Genomic DNA, 19,812 nt, shown 5'->3' with positions numbered 1-19,812 from the left:
CCTACTGTTTGCTCTACCCCCTATCTTTCCCTGAGCAAAGCCTCCAAATTTGTTTGATTTTGAGACAGGGTTTGGGGTAGGGAGCTGTATTCTTTTCAATTTTGAGAGCTTACTTAGGTCGTGGGGGGAGCTAGGATTCAGAGGCTACCTACATGTCACAATGTTCACTGTCTGGGAAACAGGTCACCTAAGACTCATTCCCCAGCACCACAAAATATGTCCATGCAATGGGTACATATGTGTACCCCCTGAGTTGAAGATAACATAGAAGTGAAAAAAGAAGGAAACAAACAAACAAACAAACCCCCCCCCAAAAAAAAATCTGAGGTAGAGGAGCTCCCTCCCGTGGCAGGTTCCATAACTTCTGGTTTTCTTTCCACTGCTAAATTTGAAGGGTTAGATTCTCCATCCCCTGCTGTATGTGATTGCTGCCTGGAGCTGGGAGGTGGGAGGTGCCGGCATACTCCTAATTTTCACAACACCCAGTTTATGTCAGGGAAATGGGGAACCCAGTCTCCACTCCTGCCCTCCTACTGTGTGATGAAAGGGATCCTCTCAGTTGTGCAGGGAATCACCCCTCCACATGTGTTCAGAGTACCTCTTGAAATAGGTGACTGGATCCCCACTCTCTGCCCTGTTCTGTGAAAGAGGTGCCAACCTGAAGCAGAGTTACTTGTGGGCTATGTTCAATAATACAAAAAAAATCAAGTGGAATTAAACGTTCTCTTCATATAAAGCAATTGAGGCCAAAATAGAGTCTGCCTGCCTTTGGATGGAACATATGAACTCAAAGGCAATTTTACTTAATGAGAATCTAATTGATAGGTTTTTGCCCAATTAACAATCAAAATAAATAGAGGCCAGTAAAATATTGCTTCAAGAAACAATTAGTAACCAAAGCTTTCAAAATTTGGAAGTCGCTAGGAGAAAAAATGATAAGCTGGCTTGAAAAAGTTAAAAAATCACTGATATAGTCTCCTGCCACTGGGATGAACAGGCAAGTTCTAAAATGATACCATAAGCCAAACATAAAATCAGTAGCACTTAATATAAAATGTATACCCCAGTTACATGGCAGAATCTTAAATACTTGCAGTTTTCCTAACATAAAACGTTGTTTAATTGAAACATTCTGACTCTTATAAAACTATGATACAATACTGACCACATCCAAAAACTCTTACTAGACCAATATAAAAATATACATATTTTACCATGAAGTTACACCTGATATAAGTTTAATCTCTTTGCTCTTTATTTAGAATACTATCTAAGCTTTTTTTCCCCTCTCTTTGCCTTCTCTTTACTGGCCTCTGAGTTGTCCCGTTACCTCTTTCATGATAAGAAGTCTACCAACCTGCTATTACAGAAATGCTCCATCTTGAAACATTGTAGACCGCAAAATGTAAACTGTGAAAAGAGGACTCAATACCCAACGGAAACCAAAATAACTTCTTACTCCTCTCCACACGGTTGATTTTATTTATGGAACTCTTTCTTTTTTATTTTTTTTTTAATTGGAGTCTCACTCTGTCACCCAGACTGGAGTGCAGTGGCCGCTCCCGGCCACTGCAGCCTCGACCTGCTGGGCTCTGGCGATCCTTCCCTCTCAGTCTTCCAAGTAGCCGGAATTACAGGCATGCACTACCACGCCCGGCTGATTTGTTTTTGATTTATTGTAGAGATGAGGTCTCGCTACCCAGGCGGGTCTCGAACCCGCGGGCTCAGGCAATCCACTCACCTCAGCCTTCCAAAGGCGCGAGATTACAGGCTGAGCCACGGAGCCCGGCGAACTCTTTCATTTTTATGTGCGCAATAATGAAAGGTTGAAATTGACTTGAGGCACAGTCCCCTCTAACCTCACAACTGCAGACAAAGCACTATGTCGATTCAGAAGTTTAATGTCACAAAACCATAGAAGCTTGTAGTGAAAGCAACCTTGAGTCATCCAGTCCAAACTTGTAAAAATGTTGGAATTTTCTTTTCAAAAGTGTTCCATGTTTCTTGTTCTAGGGAGTTTACCAACTTCTGAGGAATTTCATCTAGGTTTGAATAGATCTAACATTTAGGTATTTACTTAAGCTGAGCTGAAATACATATTCCTTGTGATTCTTGCCTCAGAGTCCTAGTAACTTCGGAATTATGTAACATCAATTTACTGCTCCTCCCAGATGATAGCCTTTTAAATATTTAATGATAATGATCCCAATCCACATGGGTCAATCTTTAATCTCTAGTCCCTTTATGTGTCTCTCACATAGCACAGTTCTTAGATATATAAACTAGATATTACATACACTTCTTATTGAACCTTGACTTGTGTGAGAAATATTGATTTAAAATATCTTAATTTCTCATCTTGCTGCTGACATGGCAGAAGACATCATCATCCACTATCAGTTCTACTGTAATGATCTCATAAAGCCTTTCAAAGTCTATAGGCCCTACCTTAGTCCACTTAATCAGGGTAGGATTTCTTGTTTCTTCTTAATTATACTCCAAACCAAATCCCATAACCTGACGTTTAATACCATATAAAAAAATTAACTTCAACCTATCTTTCCAAATTTATCTCTCATGAATATTTCCACACAATTCCTCTTAAGTCCACTTGCTACCTTCGCAAAAGTGTTTTCTGTATTCCCATGCCCCCTTTTTATTAAAACATGATTCTCTGTCCTTTTCCTACCAGAATTCTTGGGAGCAACATAGTGTGGGGGGCAAAAGTGAAGACTCTAGAATAAGACTTCTCGTGTTTGAGTATAGTTTTTGCTCTCTGTATGACCTAGACCAAGTTATTTAAATTCTCTGTGCTTCATATACATGTACATATGAGAGGGGACCCCTCATCCCAACAAACCAAATTATATTTTGGAGGTTGGGCCCTCATAGTTCAGGCTTCCCCTGCTAGGTAAGTGATCTAGGAACACTAAGCATCACTGTACCAGCTAGCATTGTTGTGAGGCTGCAGTCAGCTTCAATACATTTTTCTTTGGAGTGTCTTTCAACATGTTTGCCCATTTCACGATGGGTGATTTACATGCACAACCTGCCCACACCATGCAGAGTGTTCAGCAATTTTTGACCAAAAACAGGAGGAACCCCATACCCCACTCTCCCTATTCACCCCATCTCAACCTGAGCAACTTCTTTTTGTTTTCCCAGATGAAAAAAGTTCTCAAAAGGAAACATTTGCCCATGTGGAAGAGGTGAAATTAAAAAACAGTAGAAGCACTACAAGCCATCAAAGTTGATGTGTTATAACTGTCAAATCGTGGGGAAAGCATTTCTATAGTTATATTGCATCAAACTGAGAGTACTTTCAAGTGAATGAAGTATAAACATGTAAGAATAAATACATAATTTTTAATAAATAAATTTTGGGGTTTTTTAGGTCCCTCATCATATGCAAAACATAGTACCTACCTTATTGCTGAAGGGTTGTGAGGTTCCATTTACAGTTTAGCACAGTGTCTGGTATGTAAGAAACTTAGCTGACTAAACATAAGCTATTAGTCATCCTTTATGGCTTATGCTAAGTCATATCTTTTCCGCAAAATCTTCCCATCATATCTCAGCCTAGCCTTGACTGAACTACTAAATGAGGACTATATATTTGGTCCTTATTATATCCTGAATGACACTTATTTTCTGTACACTTAACTCAGCAAAGACTTACAGCCCTTGTAACCTCCACAGAACTGACAATATGTTCCACAAGATAAGAAAATGGTATAGTTTGCTATTAATTGTTGTTCATAGTAATTAATTCTCTTCCTTAAAAAAATTATGTAAATTATTTTAAAATTGTAAAGGTCAAACTACCTATTGGGGAAGACCAATCAGAATAGCAGCAGACTTATCAGCAGAAACACTACAAGCTAGAAGGGACTAGAGTCCAATTTTCAAGATTCTCAAAGATAAGCAATTTCAACCAAGAATTTCTTGCCCAGCCAAGTTCAGCTTCATCATTGATGGAGAATTAAAATCCTTCCCAGATACCCAATTCCTAAAAGATTATGCTGTTTCCAGGTCAGCTCTACAGGAGATGCTCAAGAAGGTATTAAGCACAGAAGAAAAAAAGAAAGAAAGAATAGCCATGCACTTCCCAAGAATGCAGAAAACACAGAATCAACACAACACACCTTGCAACAGTAAAAGTGAAAGCACATATGTATATTAACCCAAAAATAAAAAGAAAACAGACTTATAAGAGCCTCATAACAGGGATAAACTCTTATATTTCAATAGTCAACCTTAACATCAATGAATTAAATGCACCACTGAAAAGACATAAAATGGCAAACTGGATAAACAGATATGGAAGAACATTATATAATGATAAAGGTTCAATCTATCAGTAAGAAATATCCATCATAAATATATATGCACCCAACACAGGAGCATCTGGATTTAAAAAGCAACTTCTAAGTAAACTAAAAAAGGATATTGACTCTAATGCTATCATAACTGAGGACCTAAATCCACCAACAACAACCCTAGAAAGGTCATTAAGGCAAAAAATTAATAAGGATATCCAGAACTTTAACTTGACACTTTACCAAATGCACTTAATAGATAACTACAGTACACTTCACCCAACAACCATGGAATATACATTCTACTCATCACTGCATGGAACATACTCCAAGACTGACCACATACTCAGTCATAAATCAAGCATAAACAAATTCCATAAGATCGAAATTCTACCATGCACCTTCTCAGACCACAGTGGAATAAAAATAAATATCACTACCAACATAATCTCCCCCTAACACACAAAGACGTGGACACTACACAGCACAATGCTGAACAACTCCTGAATCAACACAGGAAATGAAACAAAAATTAAAAGATTCTTGAAAACAAAGATACATCTTACCAAAACCTCTGTGATACCATGAAATCAGTACAAAGGGGAATTCATATCTGTACAAAAATACATCAACAAAATAGAGACGATCAAAAGTCAACAACCTGACAAATCACCTAAGGGAGCCAGAAAGGCAAGAACGCCAAAACCCTAACATCAGCAGAAGAATCCAGATCACCAAAGTAAAAGCCCAAATACGGGACATAGAAGACAAAAATATTATAGAAAAAAAATCACTGAAACAAAAAGCTGGTTCTTTGAAAGGATAAACAAGATTGATAAAACCCTAGCCAGAATGACAAGTAAAAAGAGACAAAAAGCCCAAATAAACACACTCAGAAACACAAAACATCAAGTTATAACCGACCTTGAAGAAATACAAAAAATTATCAGAAGTTACTATGCACACTTGTAAGGAAACAAATTTAAAAACTTGAACAAAATGGAGGGCTTTCTGACATCACACAACCTCCCAAGGTTGAAACAAGAAGAAATAGAGACCCTAAATAGATCAATAACAACCCAGGAAATTGACTCCATCATAAGAAAACTATCTACCAAAAAAAGTCCTAAAAAGATGGCTTTTCAGTGGAATTCTATAAAACATATAAGAAGGAGCTGATACCAATCCTACTGAAAGTATTCTAGTCAATCGAGAAAGATGGAACTCTTCCTAAATAATTCAATGAAGGTAACATCACACTGACACTCAAACCCGGCAAAGATCCAACAAAGAAAGAGAACTTCAGGCCAATATCCCTGATAAGATAAATGCAAAAATTTTCAACAAGATTCCAGCAAATCAGATTCAACAACATATCTCAAAAATTACCCACCATAACCAAGTAGGCTTAATCCCCAGGATGCAGGGCTGGTTTAACATCCACAAGACCTTCAGTATAATTATTAAACATATCAGCAGATCTGCAAACAAGAACCACATGATAATATCATAAATGCAGAAAAGGCTCTTGGCAAAATCCAACATCTATTCTTGATTAAAAAAAAACCCTTGAGTTGGAGTCTCACTCTGTCGCCCAGACTGGAGTGCAGTGGCTGCTCCCGGCCACCGCATCCTCAACCTGCTGGGCTCCTGCGATCCTTCTGCCTCAGCCTTCCAAGTAGCCGGAATTACAGGCATGCGCTACCACGCCCGGTTGATTTTTTTTTTTTATTTTATTGTAGAAATGAGGTCTCGCTGCCCAGGTGGGTCTCAAACCCACGGGCTCAGGCAATCCATTCACCTCAGCCTCCCAAAGGCGCAGGATTACAGGCTGAGCCACCGAGCCCGGCTCTCAGTGAGCATCTTGAAGCCCTTTTTGACAGGACCTGGCTATGCTGTGGTTGTAGAACCTACTTTCTGTCTCACGTGTGTGCCATTGCTCTCTGCTCCAGGCTCTGGTGGCCCTCTGCCTAGAAAGCTATGCCCACCCTGTCCCCCAGTTCCCTGGACTCTTAGCATCACTAGCTCCCTTTCCTCCCCTACCACAGTGTGCACAGAAGGCAAGTCATTCTTGGCCTCTTGGGACTAGGTTCCCTCATTTGTTTGATTTCCCTTATAGCGATCTCATCATGTCTAAGAACTACATAACTGTGTATCTGTATCTAGATCTAGATCTGTCTCTCTTCATGCACACACACATTGACACATACGTAAGTTTCCTTTCACTTGTTCATATTTCTGGCTATATTAGAGCTAAGTAACCTTGAAGATTGTGTCTTTTGGCTCCGTGGCTGTGTCTTTAGCACCAAGTATGGTCTCTAGCACATAGTAAGCAATAAATGCATTTGTGTCTGCACTGTCAGCTATGGATGACAGTGTGTTTTATTTTGTTTTATTCTGTTTTATTTTAGTTGTGGAGTACAAGTCAGAATTTCATGCATAAGTGGTTTAACTACAGGTGAAGTTTTGGGCCTCCCATTGGACCTCACTCCACCTGGATTAGGATCAGGCACCCTTATTGATGTTATGTGCCCCCCACCCAGTAGTGTCCCACTACTGCCAGTCCCCTTCTTGTGGTATTATGATAGGTATTCAGGGTCTACTTATGGGTGAGAAAATGTGGTACTGAATTCTTCATTTCTGTGATAGATAACTAAGTATGATACACTCCAAATCCATCCAAGTCCATAATTTTGTCTTTCCTTATGGCTGCATAATATTCCTTTGTGTATGCGTGCCACATTTTTTTATCCAGTCCAGTTGCGATGGGCAGCACAGTGGATTCCATGTTTTTGCTGTTGTGAATAATGTTGCAATAAACGTGTGCACAAGTATCTTTTTTGTAGAGTGATTTGAGTTGCCCCAGGTATATTCCCAGAAGGGAGATTGCTGGGTCATGCGGAAGATTGATTTTTAGAATCTTTTAGAAATAGCCACACTGTTTTCCATAGAGGCTGAATTAGTTTAAACTCTCACCAACTGGGTAGAAGTACTCCCATTTCTCTGTATCCTCACCAGCATCTGTTGTTTTTTGTTTTATTAATGATGGCCATTCTTACTAGAGATTGGTGGCAGCTCAATGTGGTTTTGATTTGCATTTCTCTTATGATTAATGAGACTGAGAATTTTTTCATGTGTCTATTGCCTGCCTGTATATGTTGTCTTGAGAAGTGTCTATTCATGTCTTTTGCCCATTTTTTAATGGGGCTGTTTGTTTTTCTTTTCTGTACATTTGAGTTCTTTGTGGATCCTGGATGTTAGACCTTTGTTAGATATACAATTGACAAATATTTTTTCCCCATTCTGTGGGCTGTCTCCCCACTCTCTTGATGGTTTCTTTTGCTTTGCAGATTTTCTGTTGATGAGGTCCCAGTGGTCTGCGTTATCTCCTATGACATGGGCATCTAGAGTTTTGATCAGGAATTGGTTGCCTATTCTGATTTCTATAACGGTGTCTCCCACATTTTCTAAGATAGTTTGAGGTTTTACATTTGAGTGTTTGATCCACTTGGAGTTGATTTTTGTGTGTGATGATAGATAGGGGTCCTGTTTCATTCTTCTTTCTGCATGTGCTCAGCCAGTTTTCCCAGCACTATTTACTGAATAGTTTCTCTTTTCCCCAGTGGTTGTTGGTGGAGGCTTTGTCAAAGATGAATTGATTGGGAAACTGAGGTTTTGCTTCCAGAATTTCTATACTGTTCCATTGGTCTATACATCTGTTCTTGTACCAATACCAGACTGTTTGGATTATTGTAGCCTTATAGTAAAGTTTAAAGTCTAGAAGTGATATTTCCCACTCTGTTTCTTTTACTGAGGATCATGAGCTTCCACCCAACACACTGATGGTATGACATTTTATAAACATTGTATCTCAACACTAGGAGCGCTGAATTCTGAACATCTGCCATATAAACACTAATGATAATGATGACTTACATGTTCCTGTATATTGCATGTCATACATCATTTCATCCTCACAAGAACATTTTTACTATAGTGAAGAGCAAATCAAGTTAAAGAGATGATAAATAACTTGCCCAAACTTCTATGGCTTTTAGAAGTACTTCTGGAATTTGAATCCCACCTTATATTTTTAGCTCCTAAACTCTTCTGTCTCCTCCAACAAATGGCAAGAGTTTGAGCAGAAATTCTTCTCTGTTTGTCTAAAACTTTGTAGGCATCAAAGACAAGCTTATCTCCTATCCCTCCACACATGCCTGAATGACCATAACACTAACTCTGTAGCTCTCTCTTCTGGCTTCTAACATGCTCTGGGATATCCAGAAAGAGGATGAGCAGGCTTTCTCTCCCCTACAGTGTAGATGAAGACTTGGGGGGATTATGAAATCTCACTCATGTTCCCTTTCCCTACTGTGTTCCCAGTATCACCAATGTGTCCTTGAATGTGTGACTGGTCAAAGAATTATTGAATTCATGACTGTTAACTGACCTCTTGAAGGTTATTAGTGCTATTTTCCACAGAATCCACATCTTGTCAGAGTTATCCTGAAACCCCCAATGACAAACAGAAGAAAGAGATTCCATTTAGAAGGAAAGTTGCCAACTCATCAACAAAGGAGCTTTCTGAAAAGACATCTCACTGTCTAAATAACCCTTTGGGAGAAGTGAATCTTTATGTTCCTATAGTCTTTAAGTTAGCATCTCAAGCAGTAATTTCTTTAAAGTGAATTGCTTGTTATTTGAAACAAAATTATGTTTCTATCATTTACATATTTATTTTTAAATAGTCTCCCTTTTAACCATGAAGATATTGCTTTATTTAGACTCATTCCTTCATTCCTTTTCCACTCTTCTAGTTGTTTGGGACCCAACAGAAAACATGTGAGCAAGGTCCCAGTGATGCCACTGGCATCCTAAACCAACACCAATGCCCCCAAATGAGTCTGTTTTATGTCAAATCTACTTACAACCGCCGGTGAGGGAACATGGATGCTTGCAACAGACCGTGGGCGGATATGGTTGACCAGATGGCAGAGGACAACATCCATGAGAGCTACCCCCAGGTCTTCATGCAGACTGACCTTCAGTCTCATCTCGATGCTCTGTTGGGAAAATTAGAAGGAAGCCAATTGCTATCAACACTGAGGCTGCTGAGGGTAAAATATAATTATGGGTATTTATGAATAGAGGCCTTCATTTCATTATGGAAGGTAAGAATAAGAACAACACTGACACTGAAAACTTTTCAGGCAATATCAAAAATCCCTCTGTATAAAAACAAATTCAGCTGTGTCTGAAATTTTTAGTTAGTAGAATGAAAGGAATAATGGAATCACTTCTTGAGTTCAAGGTTTTCTCAGCCTTGGCTATGAAAATATAAAAACAGAATGAAGTGATAAGTAAACAACAAATCCTGACTGATTCAGTCTGTTTGGGATAGAAGAGGGAATAAGGGATGCTGCTTTTCTCTTAGACTACATTTTAGTTAAGAAGTCAATTTCTGTCCTTTTGTAAAAAATTAAACTTTGATTTTGAGATAATTTTAGATTCGTATGCAGTTGTAAAAAATAATAAACAGACTATATGTACCCTGTGCCCTTTCCCTGAATGGTAACAACCTGTAAAACAACCAGGCTATTGACCTTGACAGAGTCAAATATACAACATTCCTGTCATCACAAGGATCTCTCCTGTTGCCCTTTTAGCCATACCACTCCCCTCCCACCACAGAGTTCCTCTTCAGTCTTGCTCTCATTCCCCTTTCCTTCTGGATCCCCCAGATATTAGAGCATTTGCTAAACCCCCAAGGGTCCCAGAGGCTCTGTTTATTTATTGTTAATTTGTTTTCTCTCTGTTGTTCTTTCTTCCAGTTTCATTCCAGTTCTTTTCTTTGTCACCTACATTCTGCCGTGGAGCCCATCCACTGGGGGCTTTTTTCTAATGTATTTTTCAGTTCCAAATTTCCATTTGGTTCTTCTTTATGTTTCCTAATTCTTTGCTGAGATTTTTCTAGTTTTTTTGCTGAGGTGTGCTTTTCCTTTCTTCCAACCACATTTTAAATTTGCTTGCTGAAGCGTTTTTACCATGGCTGTTTAAAAACATTTGTCAGGTAATTCTAACATCTCTGCCATATCAGTGCTGTCATCTGTAGATTGTCTTTTTTTATTCAGTTTGAGATCTTCCAGTCCTTGGTATAATGAGGGATTTTTCTATTAAAAATCAAAATACTGGATAGTCTCTTAGTATGTTATAAGACTCCGGATCCTATTTAAACCTCTGTCTTAACTGGTTATGATAATAATAATAATAATCATTGTTATTATTATGATTTTTATACACTGCTCCAGCAGGGCAAGGGGCTACCATCTTGTTATTGCCAGATGAATGTGGAAGTCTAAGTTTCCTATTGGGTCTCAGTTGGCCAGGGTTTAGGGATGGGAGTAGGTGCCTCCTTACTCCTGGGTGGGGCTGGAAATCCAGTCTCCCCATGTGGTCTCCACTGAAACTCTGGGAGCAGATAGAGATGGAATTTCTGGTTCTTGACTTGGCCTTCCATCCCAGCATGGCAGAAGTCTAGCCTCCTGACTCAGCCTTTGCTGGCATTGGTGAGGGGGGACCACAGTATTTTCTTGGTGCTTGTTGTGTTTAGCTAGAGTATTTATTGTCTAAAGGTTTTATAAGCTGGGCTCGGTGGCTCAGCCTGTAATCCCGCACCTTTGGGAGGCTGAGGTGAGTGGATTGCCCGAGCCCGCGGGTTCGAGACCCACCTGGGCAGCGAGAACTCATCTCTACAATAAATCAAATAATCAGCCGGGCATGGTAGTGCATGCCTGTAATTCCGGCTACTTGGAAGGCTGAGGTGGAAGGATCACAGGAGCCCAGCAGGTCGAGGCTGCGGTGGCTGGGAGCGGCCACTGCACTCCAGTCTGGGTGACAGAGTGAGACTCCAACTCAAAAAAAACCAAAACAAAACAAAGGTTTTATATCTTGCCCTCTTCCTGGTTGTTTGGCTAGAGAAAGCCTTTTTATTTTTTTTTCTAAGGTCTGTGCCCGTTAGTGTTTCCAAGTTCCCAGCTCCAAGTCTGAGATACTTAAGGCAAAAAAGAAAACCCATGGAGCTCACCACCATGGTGTTCCTCATACCCCAAGGATTCTAGCCAGTCTGCCTTCTTCTCATTACCTTTCAGAGTGCTCTTCTGTTTGTTTTGTAGATAATGTCTAAGGGTTTCAGGTGTACTTAGTGGGAGGAAAAAGTAAAAGTAAGTCCGCTCCATCAACTTGGAAGAAGAAGTAGAAGAATCCGTTTGAAAACCTCACATAGAAGTCTTTGCTCTGCAAAAAAAAAAAAAAAAAAAAAAAGTTCCTTTTAACTATGAAAGGATGACTTAATTGGTGATCTGTAATAAATGGACACTTGAAAAACAGTGAATATAATAATGCTATATAAATCTTTCAGAACTTCCTTGTGTGTAGGTATGATTTTTTTAAAGTACTCTTTTAGTCTCTAGTTTTATATCACTAAATTAAAACATAAGTGATGAATATAACTCATGTCTAACTTTAAATGATAAGATATCACTGTTTGAGAGAAATATCTGAGCTTCTGACCTCATTTGCACAGAGCTCAAAAAGCTCAGCTTCCAAATTTACAGCATGTACAAATGCTCTGGCAAAGGACAGAGGTCTGCTTTCCCCTGGTGCTGGCTCAACCAACCACAATGGCTTAAAGTGGTGGTAAGAGATTTTGAAAACAATTTTTCCTCCTGACTACCTGCTAAATTGTATAAAGTATCATCTGCTACAACAAAGATGCTGACCTATCTTGATTCACTTTAAATCTTATTTGTCGGATTCATTGTCCATTTGTAAAACTCATGGCTATCTGAAATTGTATATTTATTTCCTTCTTATTTACTATCTCTTCCCAACAGAGCAGAAGATTCATAACAGCAGGGACCTTTTTTTCTCTCCTACATCCATCATCTAGAATATCACCTAGTATAGCATAGAATTCAATACACATTTGCTAGTGAAAGGAGAAAATTTGATATAAAAACTGTCCTCCAAGAAGCATTTTTATCCTCTTCTGGTTCATAGCTCTGATACTTCATAGCTCTGATACTTCTCTTAGAACATAAAGCAGTTGTGTAGCAATTGATAATGTGCTAATAGCCAATACCAATGTCGTCTTCTTTGGTGACTGACGCCTGTACTGCTAGTTAACATTTATGTACGATCTTTATAACCAGACACAAAAGCCATGTGGGTAGATAAATACCTGCCCACCAGGAACTAAGAAATAAGATAAGGAAAAGACAGCCACTAGTCCCTGCGATCCCTAAGCTTAACATGCTTGATGGCACCTGGCACAAGACTTCATCCTTGGTAAGAACTCAAATGACTGATTTAAAAGCTCTGACCAGTTAAGGGTACAGAAGGAGGATAACTATAAACATCTGTAAATTACTGGGATTATTATCATCGAGTAAATAAATGACAGGCATTTTTTTAAAAGTATACCTGAATTGAAATAGTGTCAGCATTTATACATATGTATTAAGTATTTCTATTACTTCATGTATTCCTTATCAGAACCCACTAAGGTAGATTGGAACTTTTTTTTTTTTTTTTAGTACATGAAGAAACTGAAACTCCAGAATGTTAAGTGACTTGCTCAATAGCAAACATGCCGTCAGTGACCGAGGTAGATTTGAAACTAGCATTGTTTGCAACACTTCAAAGTCTATTTATACATATAATGCTATTTCAATTCTGAAAATCATTCTTTTGTTACATAATAGTTCTTGGGTACCTCACAGAGTTGTTCCACCAGCTCTTTTTCTTCTCTCATCTGCTCCATTTTCCTCCGGATTGTAAACTGTGGGTCTATAGATTCCAGATTTCTCTGAAGGCTTAGAAATACTACAATAGAAAGAGGGAAAAAATCCTTTATGTAGTGCCTGGTACAGGTTGGCACATAGGGCTATTCAGATTAAAATTAAACACAGTTTTTACTGATCCCAAATAATTCATTTGCCATTCAAAGAAAAAAAAATTCCGACTTCACAGGGGAAGCTTGATTCAAATATTCTCATTTTAAATTATACTGGAATGTGGGGACAGACATGGTCACTCCCAACAAGCTGTATTTTTTGGTGATAATAAACTGGATCCAGAGAAGGGTCTGGGTTGTTGCTGGACCTGTTCCAGGGCACTTCTCTGATGGATCTCTGACTCTCATCTTTCCACTGCTTTTATTCTAAGTTTTAATTTACACTCACAATCCTTTCATTAAACTCAGATAGTTTATTTCAAATACAACTCTAAAACTGTTTTGCAGACTAAAAATAAGCTTATTTAATATTTTTGTTGGCATACAATTTTTCATAGGCCTGGGTTAAGAACTAACTGGTGATACATGGATTATATATTTGAGTGTGCAGTGAAAAAAAAATTCTGCCTTCTAGCTGTTTACTGACAGGGTATCCAAAAAGTTTGCTCTATGGAGATGAGCCTGGACTCCTTTGAGGAAATGTGGCAAGTTTAGAAGCAGCTGAAGAGATCCTTGACCTAAAGAATAGCAACTAACAGTGGTGCTCCCATTGAAAAGAGTTGAGGAAATGCATGCTTTTAACCTCTGAAGAACATCATTTTTAGAGACTAATCAAGAAGGTAAGAAATATTCTACATGCTGGGCTCGGTGGCTCAGCCTGTAATCCCGCGCCTTTGGGAGGCTGAGGTGAGTGGATTGCCCGAGCCTGCGGGTTCGAGATCCGCCTGGGCGGCAAGACCTCATCTCTACAATAAATCAAAAAATCAGCTGGGCGTGGTAGCGCATGCCTGTAATTCCGGCTACTTGGAAGGCTGAGGCGGAAGGATCGCTGGAGCCCAGCAGGTCGAGGCTGCGGTGGCCGGGAGCGACCACTGCACTCCAGTCTGGGCGACAGAGTGAGACTCCAACTCAAAAAAAAAAAAAGAAATATTGTACATATGGAAGAGTGATTATAGCAAGAAGTTTAATTAACATTTTTATGGTACAACACCCAGAGCAGATTTAAACTTGCATTATTTTCTTCTTACAGACTTTTATCCAAGACTATCAACTTTCCATGCACATAAGAGACACACAATAGTAAAGAGCTATTAATAAAGAGCTTCAGTTCCTCTGTCTCATAGACTTTCAGTCTGGGGTGGGAAGGGAGAGTCATCCAGGAAATTTTAGACAAAGAATTCCAATCTCAGAAATCAATACTGTGGAGAAGGCTGCACTGGCATACTGCAATGGCAGTGGTTTCAATCACTATAATTTAAACAATGTTCAATAAGAAGCATATGTAACTTTTATTCTGTCCTGACAAGCATTTCCTACAAACATCTTTTGAAGCTATTTCAATGTTTTAGATTTTTTAAATTAAATATAATTTACAAATATAATACTTGGGATAAGAAGACTTGAGTTCTCTCTGTATAATCAAAAAGTCTTATGCACACCTAACTACATAATTTTAATTTCAAATTTATACCTTTGAACATATATTCTTGTTCTTGTACCTCAGCATTTTCTTTTTAAATTAGTTATAGCATATATTTGAATCAGCATTCTGGTGCTCTATAGAAGATAAGGAAGTAGATACATCTGAAACCCTTGACTTGTAGGAAGAAAATGGATGGTCTAATATATGTAAGACCTCTTGCCTTCCAGAACCTCAAAAAGAAGTCATCTTGTGGTCTGGGGCTTCTGAAGAAGCCACTGAGGGAAGTCACACTCAAAAAGAACCAAAAGCATGTTGCAGGAGGGCTGTCATTGAGTCCCACAAAACCCAAGCCTTACAGGAAGTGAGACTAGCTACTTAAAAAATAAAGCCAAAGCCAGTAAAAGAAAGACAGCATGACCAAGCAGAAGGAGATGAAAATACAACATGCATGCTTGGGAATTCCTTCTATGAATACTAAGCAATCAAAAAGTGTTTTAAAACACTTCAACTGCGGTTTTTAAAATGAAAACTTCAAATATACATAAAATTATTGGAAATCATAACAGCAGTACTAAATGTTTTCTATATATATATTAACTATGACATGCATGAGGATGCAAAATAACCTCTTTAGCCTTATAAAAAGTCTATAACACACATTAAGTGCGTGCTTATTCTTCTGGGTTAAGGCAGAATAACTTTACTGGGGCCATGAAGGAAGCTCTGATTATATCACCTATTTATTTTGATTTTTGCATTTTAAAGATGTGGGGCACAATTCAGGGTTAGGTATACAAAATTTCATTATGCAGGTACCCTTGTTGATGAGGTGTGCCCCTCTCTCCCCTGGCAGTTTCCCTCAAATGCCAATCGCACTACCTCTACCCTGGCAGTTTCCCACTACTGCCAATCCCTTTCCTATAGTATTATAATAATTGTTCAAGCATTTTTTTTTCTCTTTCAAATAACAAACTCAGTGACCAGCCTGGGTCAAGTTTTCAGAAAATTTATCTATGAAAGAAATATTCTGACTTTCCATAATTTCCACATTTCAAGAACTCCCTTACCTAATTCAGGGGAATAAAAGTTTTGCTCGATGCTATGAAATAATGTTAAGATGGTGTCCCCCTGTGAGCATCTATTTTTCAAATGAAATGCCCCTTTGACTGTTTAAGTGTAAATAAGAAGAAAAAAAGAGGGGCAAGAGTGAGTGAGTGTATGCATGAGTGGTTGGGTGCATGAGAGTGCGTGTGTGTGTGTGTGTGTAAAGAAACAGGAAGAGCCGGGCTCGGTGGCTCAGCCTGTAATCCCGTGCCTTTGGGAGGCTGAGGTGAGTGGATTGCCTGAGCCCGTGGGTTCGAGACCCGCCTGGGCAGAGAGACCTCATCTCTACAATAAATCAAAAAATCAGTCGGGCGTGGTAGCGCATGCCTGTAATTCCGGCTACTTGGAAGGCTGAGGCGGAAGGATCGCCGTAGCCCAGCAGGTCGAGGCTGCGGTGGCCAGGAGCGGCCACTTCACTCCAGTCTGGGTGACCGAGTGAGACTCCAACGAAAGAAAGAAAGGAAGGAAGGAAGGAAGGAAGGAAGGAAGGAAGGAAGGAAGGAAGGAAGGAAGGAAGGGATTTAAGATAAAGAAAAAAGAGGTCTGCTTAAATTAAGCCTATCATCTAATTACTGTAAGTCATATAAGTAACATCTAAAGAATAGAAAAAACTGCCCATATATGTAATTTATTTAGTTGAAGAGATAAGCATGAACCCTGCATTGGATAATGAATAAGCTTATGCAGAACATCACATTCATCCTTGCAGGTACTGGTCAAATCCTACGATTTTTCCACGATCTCTACATTTTTCTTCACTCTCCTCCCCATCCTTGAGCTGTGAGTAATCTCTGTCACCTGTGAACATACAGCATTCTTTATCTGTGTCTCTTCCACAGCACTCACCACTTTCTGTCTTAAAGCAGAGTGATATTTCTCTCCATTATGGGGATCTGTAAGAATTTATGTCTGTTTCCATCTTGCACCCTCTACCTCTGCCCCACAAAGAAGAGAGTTGGACATAAAGTGAGTCTGGTAAATGAATAAACAAGTGTTTCAAAAACTCCTTCATTCAAAGAGCAATCTATTTCAAGAATGTTGTTGCAAAAATCATTCTATCCTGATAATGAGTTGTCTGACTTTTCCCTCTCATGAAAAATCTTCTAAGCTTTGTTTCCAGGTCTGAATGCATCAGATTCTGAAATAAAAGTTCCATGAAAGCAGAAATTTGGTCTTTTTTCAGTGCTCTATCTGCAGTATTATGCCTAGTACATAACAGACACCCAATAGATAAGAGTATACAAGAAATCATTTATCTAACTATTGTGAATCTTTCAGTTAAGCAAAGAATAAAGCTCACTGCTCTAAAAATTGCTCAAAATGTACATTATCACTTAATTATTGCATGAAATGTACTCTTCATTTAAAAAATATCAGTCCATATTACTAACCTTCATTGCATAAACTTAACTCAATGAGAGAAGATTTCTTCTCTGTGGAAACATGAAGTTTCGAAACTTAGCTTTCAATTTCTCCTTAAAAATCTAAATTGGGCATGATGTTTAAGAGACACAAATTCAAAAGCAGCAATATCATGGCTTTGAAAAAATATCATATGCTTTAGATACAGGTTACTGCAAATTAGAAATCTGACTAGTTCACTCATTCTTCCTCTTGGTTTTTTTTTGTTTTTTTTTTTTGAGTTGGAGTCTCATCTGTCGCCCAGACTGGAGTGCAGTGGCTGCTCCCGGCCACCGCAGCCTCGACCTGCTGGGCTCCAGCAACCTTCCTCCTCAGCCTTCCAAGTAGCCGGAATTACAGGCACGTGCTACCACGCCCGGCTGATTTTTTGATGTATTTTAGAGATGAGGTCTCGCTGCCCAGGCGGGTCTCGAACCTGCGGGCTCAGGCAATCCACTCACCTCAGCCTCCCAAAGGTGTGGGATTACAGGCTGAGCCACCAAGCCCGGCTCATTCATCCTCTTCTGGTGTCCAAAAATGAGTTAGACACATTCTCTGTCCTCAGAAAGCTCAAATTTCTTCTCTATGGTCTTGAGCAATTTACTTAACTCTATGGCTTTCAATCCTACTTGAGTACCACATAACATCACATAAAAAGCCGGGAAAAAAACAAAGTAAACTATTAGTGGGCCGGGCTCGGTGGCTCAGCCTGTAATCCCGCGCTTTGGGAGGCCGAGGTGAGTGGATTGCCTGAGCCTGCAAGTTTGAGACCCGCCTGGGCAACTTGGCGAGACCTCATCTCTACAATAAATCAAAAAACTAATTGGGCATGGTAGCGCATGCCTGCAGTTCCAGCTACTTGGAAGGCTGAGGCGGAAGGATCGCCAGAGCTCAGCAGGTCGAGGCTGCGGTGGCCGGGAGCGGCCACTGCACTGTAGTCTGGGCGACAGAGTGAGACTCCAACTCAAAAAAAACAAAACAAAACACAACCACTGGAAAAACCTCTCATATCCCCAGTTTCCTCCTTATAATAAGAAAAGTAATATCTACAGCACACGATTGTTGTAAAAAATTTCAGAAATGTCTGTAATCTGTCCCAGAATGGATAAGTCCATTCATTCATTCTCTCCTGATAATTTAAAAATCAATTTTTAACAAATATAAATTAGTGCCTAGCAATTCATGGCAAATGAAAAAGCAAAAAAGGCTCAAAGGAAAACAGGAAGGATTTTTAACTTCAAAGAGAAGGTGAAAAACAAAGACTCAGTAAGAGAGTGAGTCTTAGGGAAAGAACAGAATGGCAAGGGAAAGAGCAGAACCTAAGTCTTCAGGCTGAAAACAAACTGAGGTCAAGCTGCCCCATTGAGCTACAGAGTAGGCAGACCTACAGACAAACTTCCACACCCTCCTTCATCTGTCCTAGGAGGCAGAACTTTGGGGATTGTGGGAACTCAAATTCCCAAGGGTCTTCTAGCCAATTCATCTTTAAAAATCTCTCTGAAGCCGGGCTTGGTGGGTCAGCCTGTAATCCCGCGCCTTTGGGAGGCTGAGGTGAGTGGATTGCCCGAGCCCACGGGTTTGAGACCTGCCTGGGCAGTGAGACCTCATCTCTACAATAAATCAAAAAAGTAGCCGGGCGTGGTAGCGCGCGCCTGTAATTCTGGCTACTCGGAAGGCTGAGGCGGAAGGATTGCTGGAGTCCAGTGGGTCGAGGCTGCGGTGGCTGGGAGTAGCCACTGCACTCCAATCTGGGCGACAGAGTGAGACCCCAACTCAAAAAAAAAATCTCTCTGAAGAATACATTTTAGAGAAAATGAATTTAAAAAGAAATAGAATTGGGATGAAATAGTCCAGTGAATTTACATAAATGGGTCATTTTAAATAAAGCAAGACAGTAAGCAAGGTATAAGGATGTGGACTTTACCTGAAATAATAACTAAAAAATATAAAGTTAAGTTAAATGATGTTAGGGTGAATTGGTAATAAGATGCTGCTTGTTTACAAAGATAGCTGCAGACACCAAATAATGAAGAAAATATGAGGAAACAAAACTGATGCTGCAATCAGCTTTGAAATGTCAAGAGGAGCCACTGAATAAAATCTACTGAAAGGGAACCTGCAAGAACAACATAACAAGTAGATTGTGTTCTTCTCGCAACATTAGATCATAGATAGTTGGACATACAGTGCAGCTTCTTTAATTTACAAAATGCATCAGAAAATGTATTCCAATCACAAGGTAAGTTCAGAACAAAGAGAATGAATATATACATAAAAGATCAAATCTGAGAACCTGCTTCTGCACAGAAAATTTTCTGTTCCCCAGGGCATAGTAGTGACAAATTGCAAATCGGGTAAATGACAACCACCAAGCGCCCGAGGTACAGTGTTGGGAGCCAACATCTATAGCTACATGGCTGAGGCCTGTAAAGGCACATCTGGAAGATCGCCTCTGACATAGGATATCAGTTATACCTATAATACTGGTGTGTGATTAGTGACCAGTGTGCATACATGGCAGTAAAACTTATAAGTAAATATCAATATGACTG

General features: G+C 39.5%; 1 protein-coding gene across 1 annotated transcript in view; it reads right to left on the bottom strand.

Moving 5' to 3' along the window:
* The window catches only part of LOC103275541 (leucine-rich repeat and calponin homology domain-containing protein 2-like), a 122,365-nt gene that overhangs the window by 38,836 nt on the left and 63,717 nt on the right, over positions 1–19,812 (bottom strand). The window contains 2 exon segments of the mRNA XM_021706398.1: positions 9,248–9,382; positions 13,093–13,202. Of these exon segments, the coding sequence (XP_021562073.1) occupies positions 9,248–9,382; positions 13,093–13,202 (245 nt within the window).

Source organism: Carlito syrichta, unplaced genomic scaffold (genome assembly GCF_000164805.1).
Source record: "Carlito syrichta isolate Samal-C Ts95f unplaced genomic scaffold, Tarsius_syrichta-2.0.1 Scaffold315528, whole genome shotgun sequence".
NCBI lineage: Eukaryota > Metazoa > Chordata > Mammalia > Primates > Tarsiidae > Carlito > Carlito syrichta.
The sequence above is the reverse complement of the archived record's forward strand: the minus strand, read 5'-3'. Positions and strand labels throughout refer to the sequence as shown.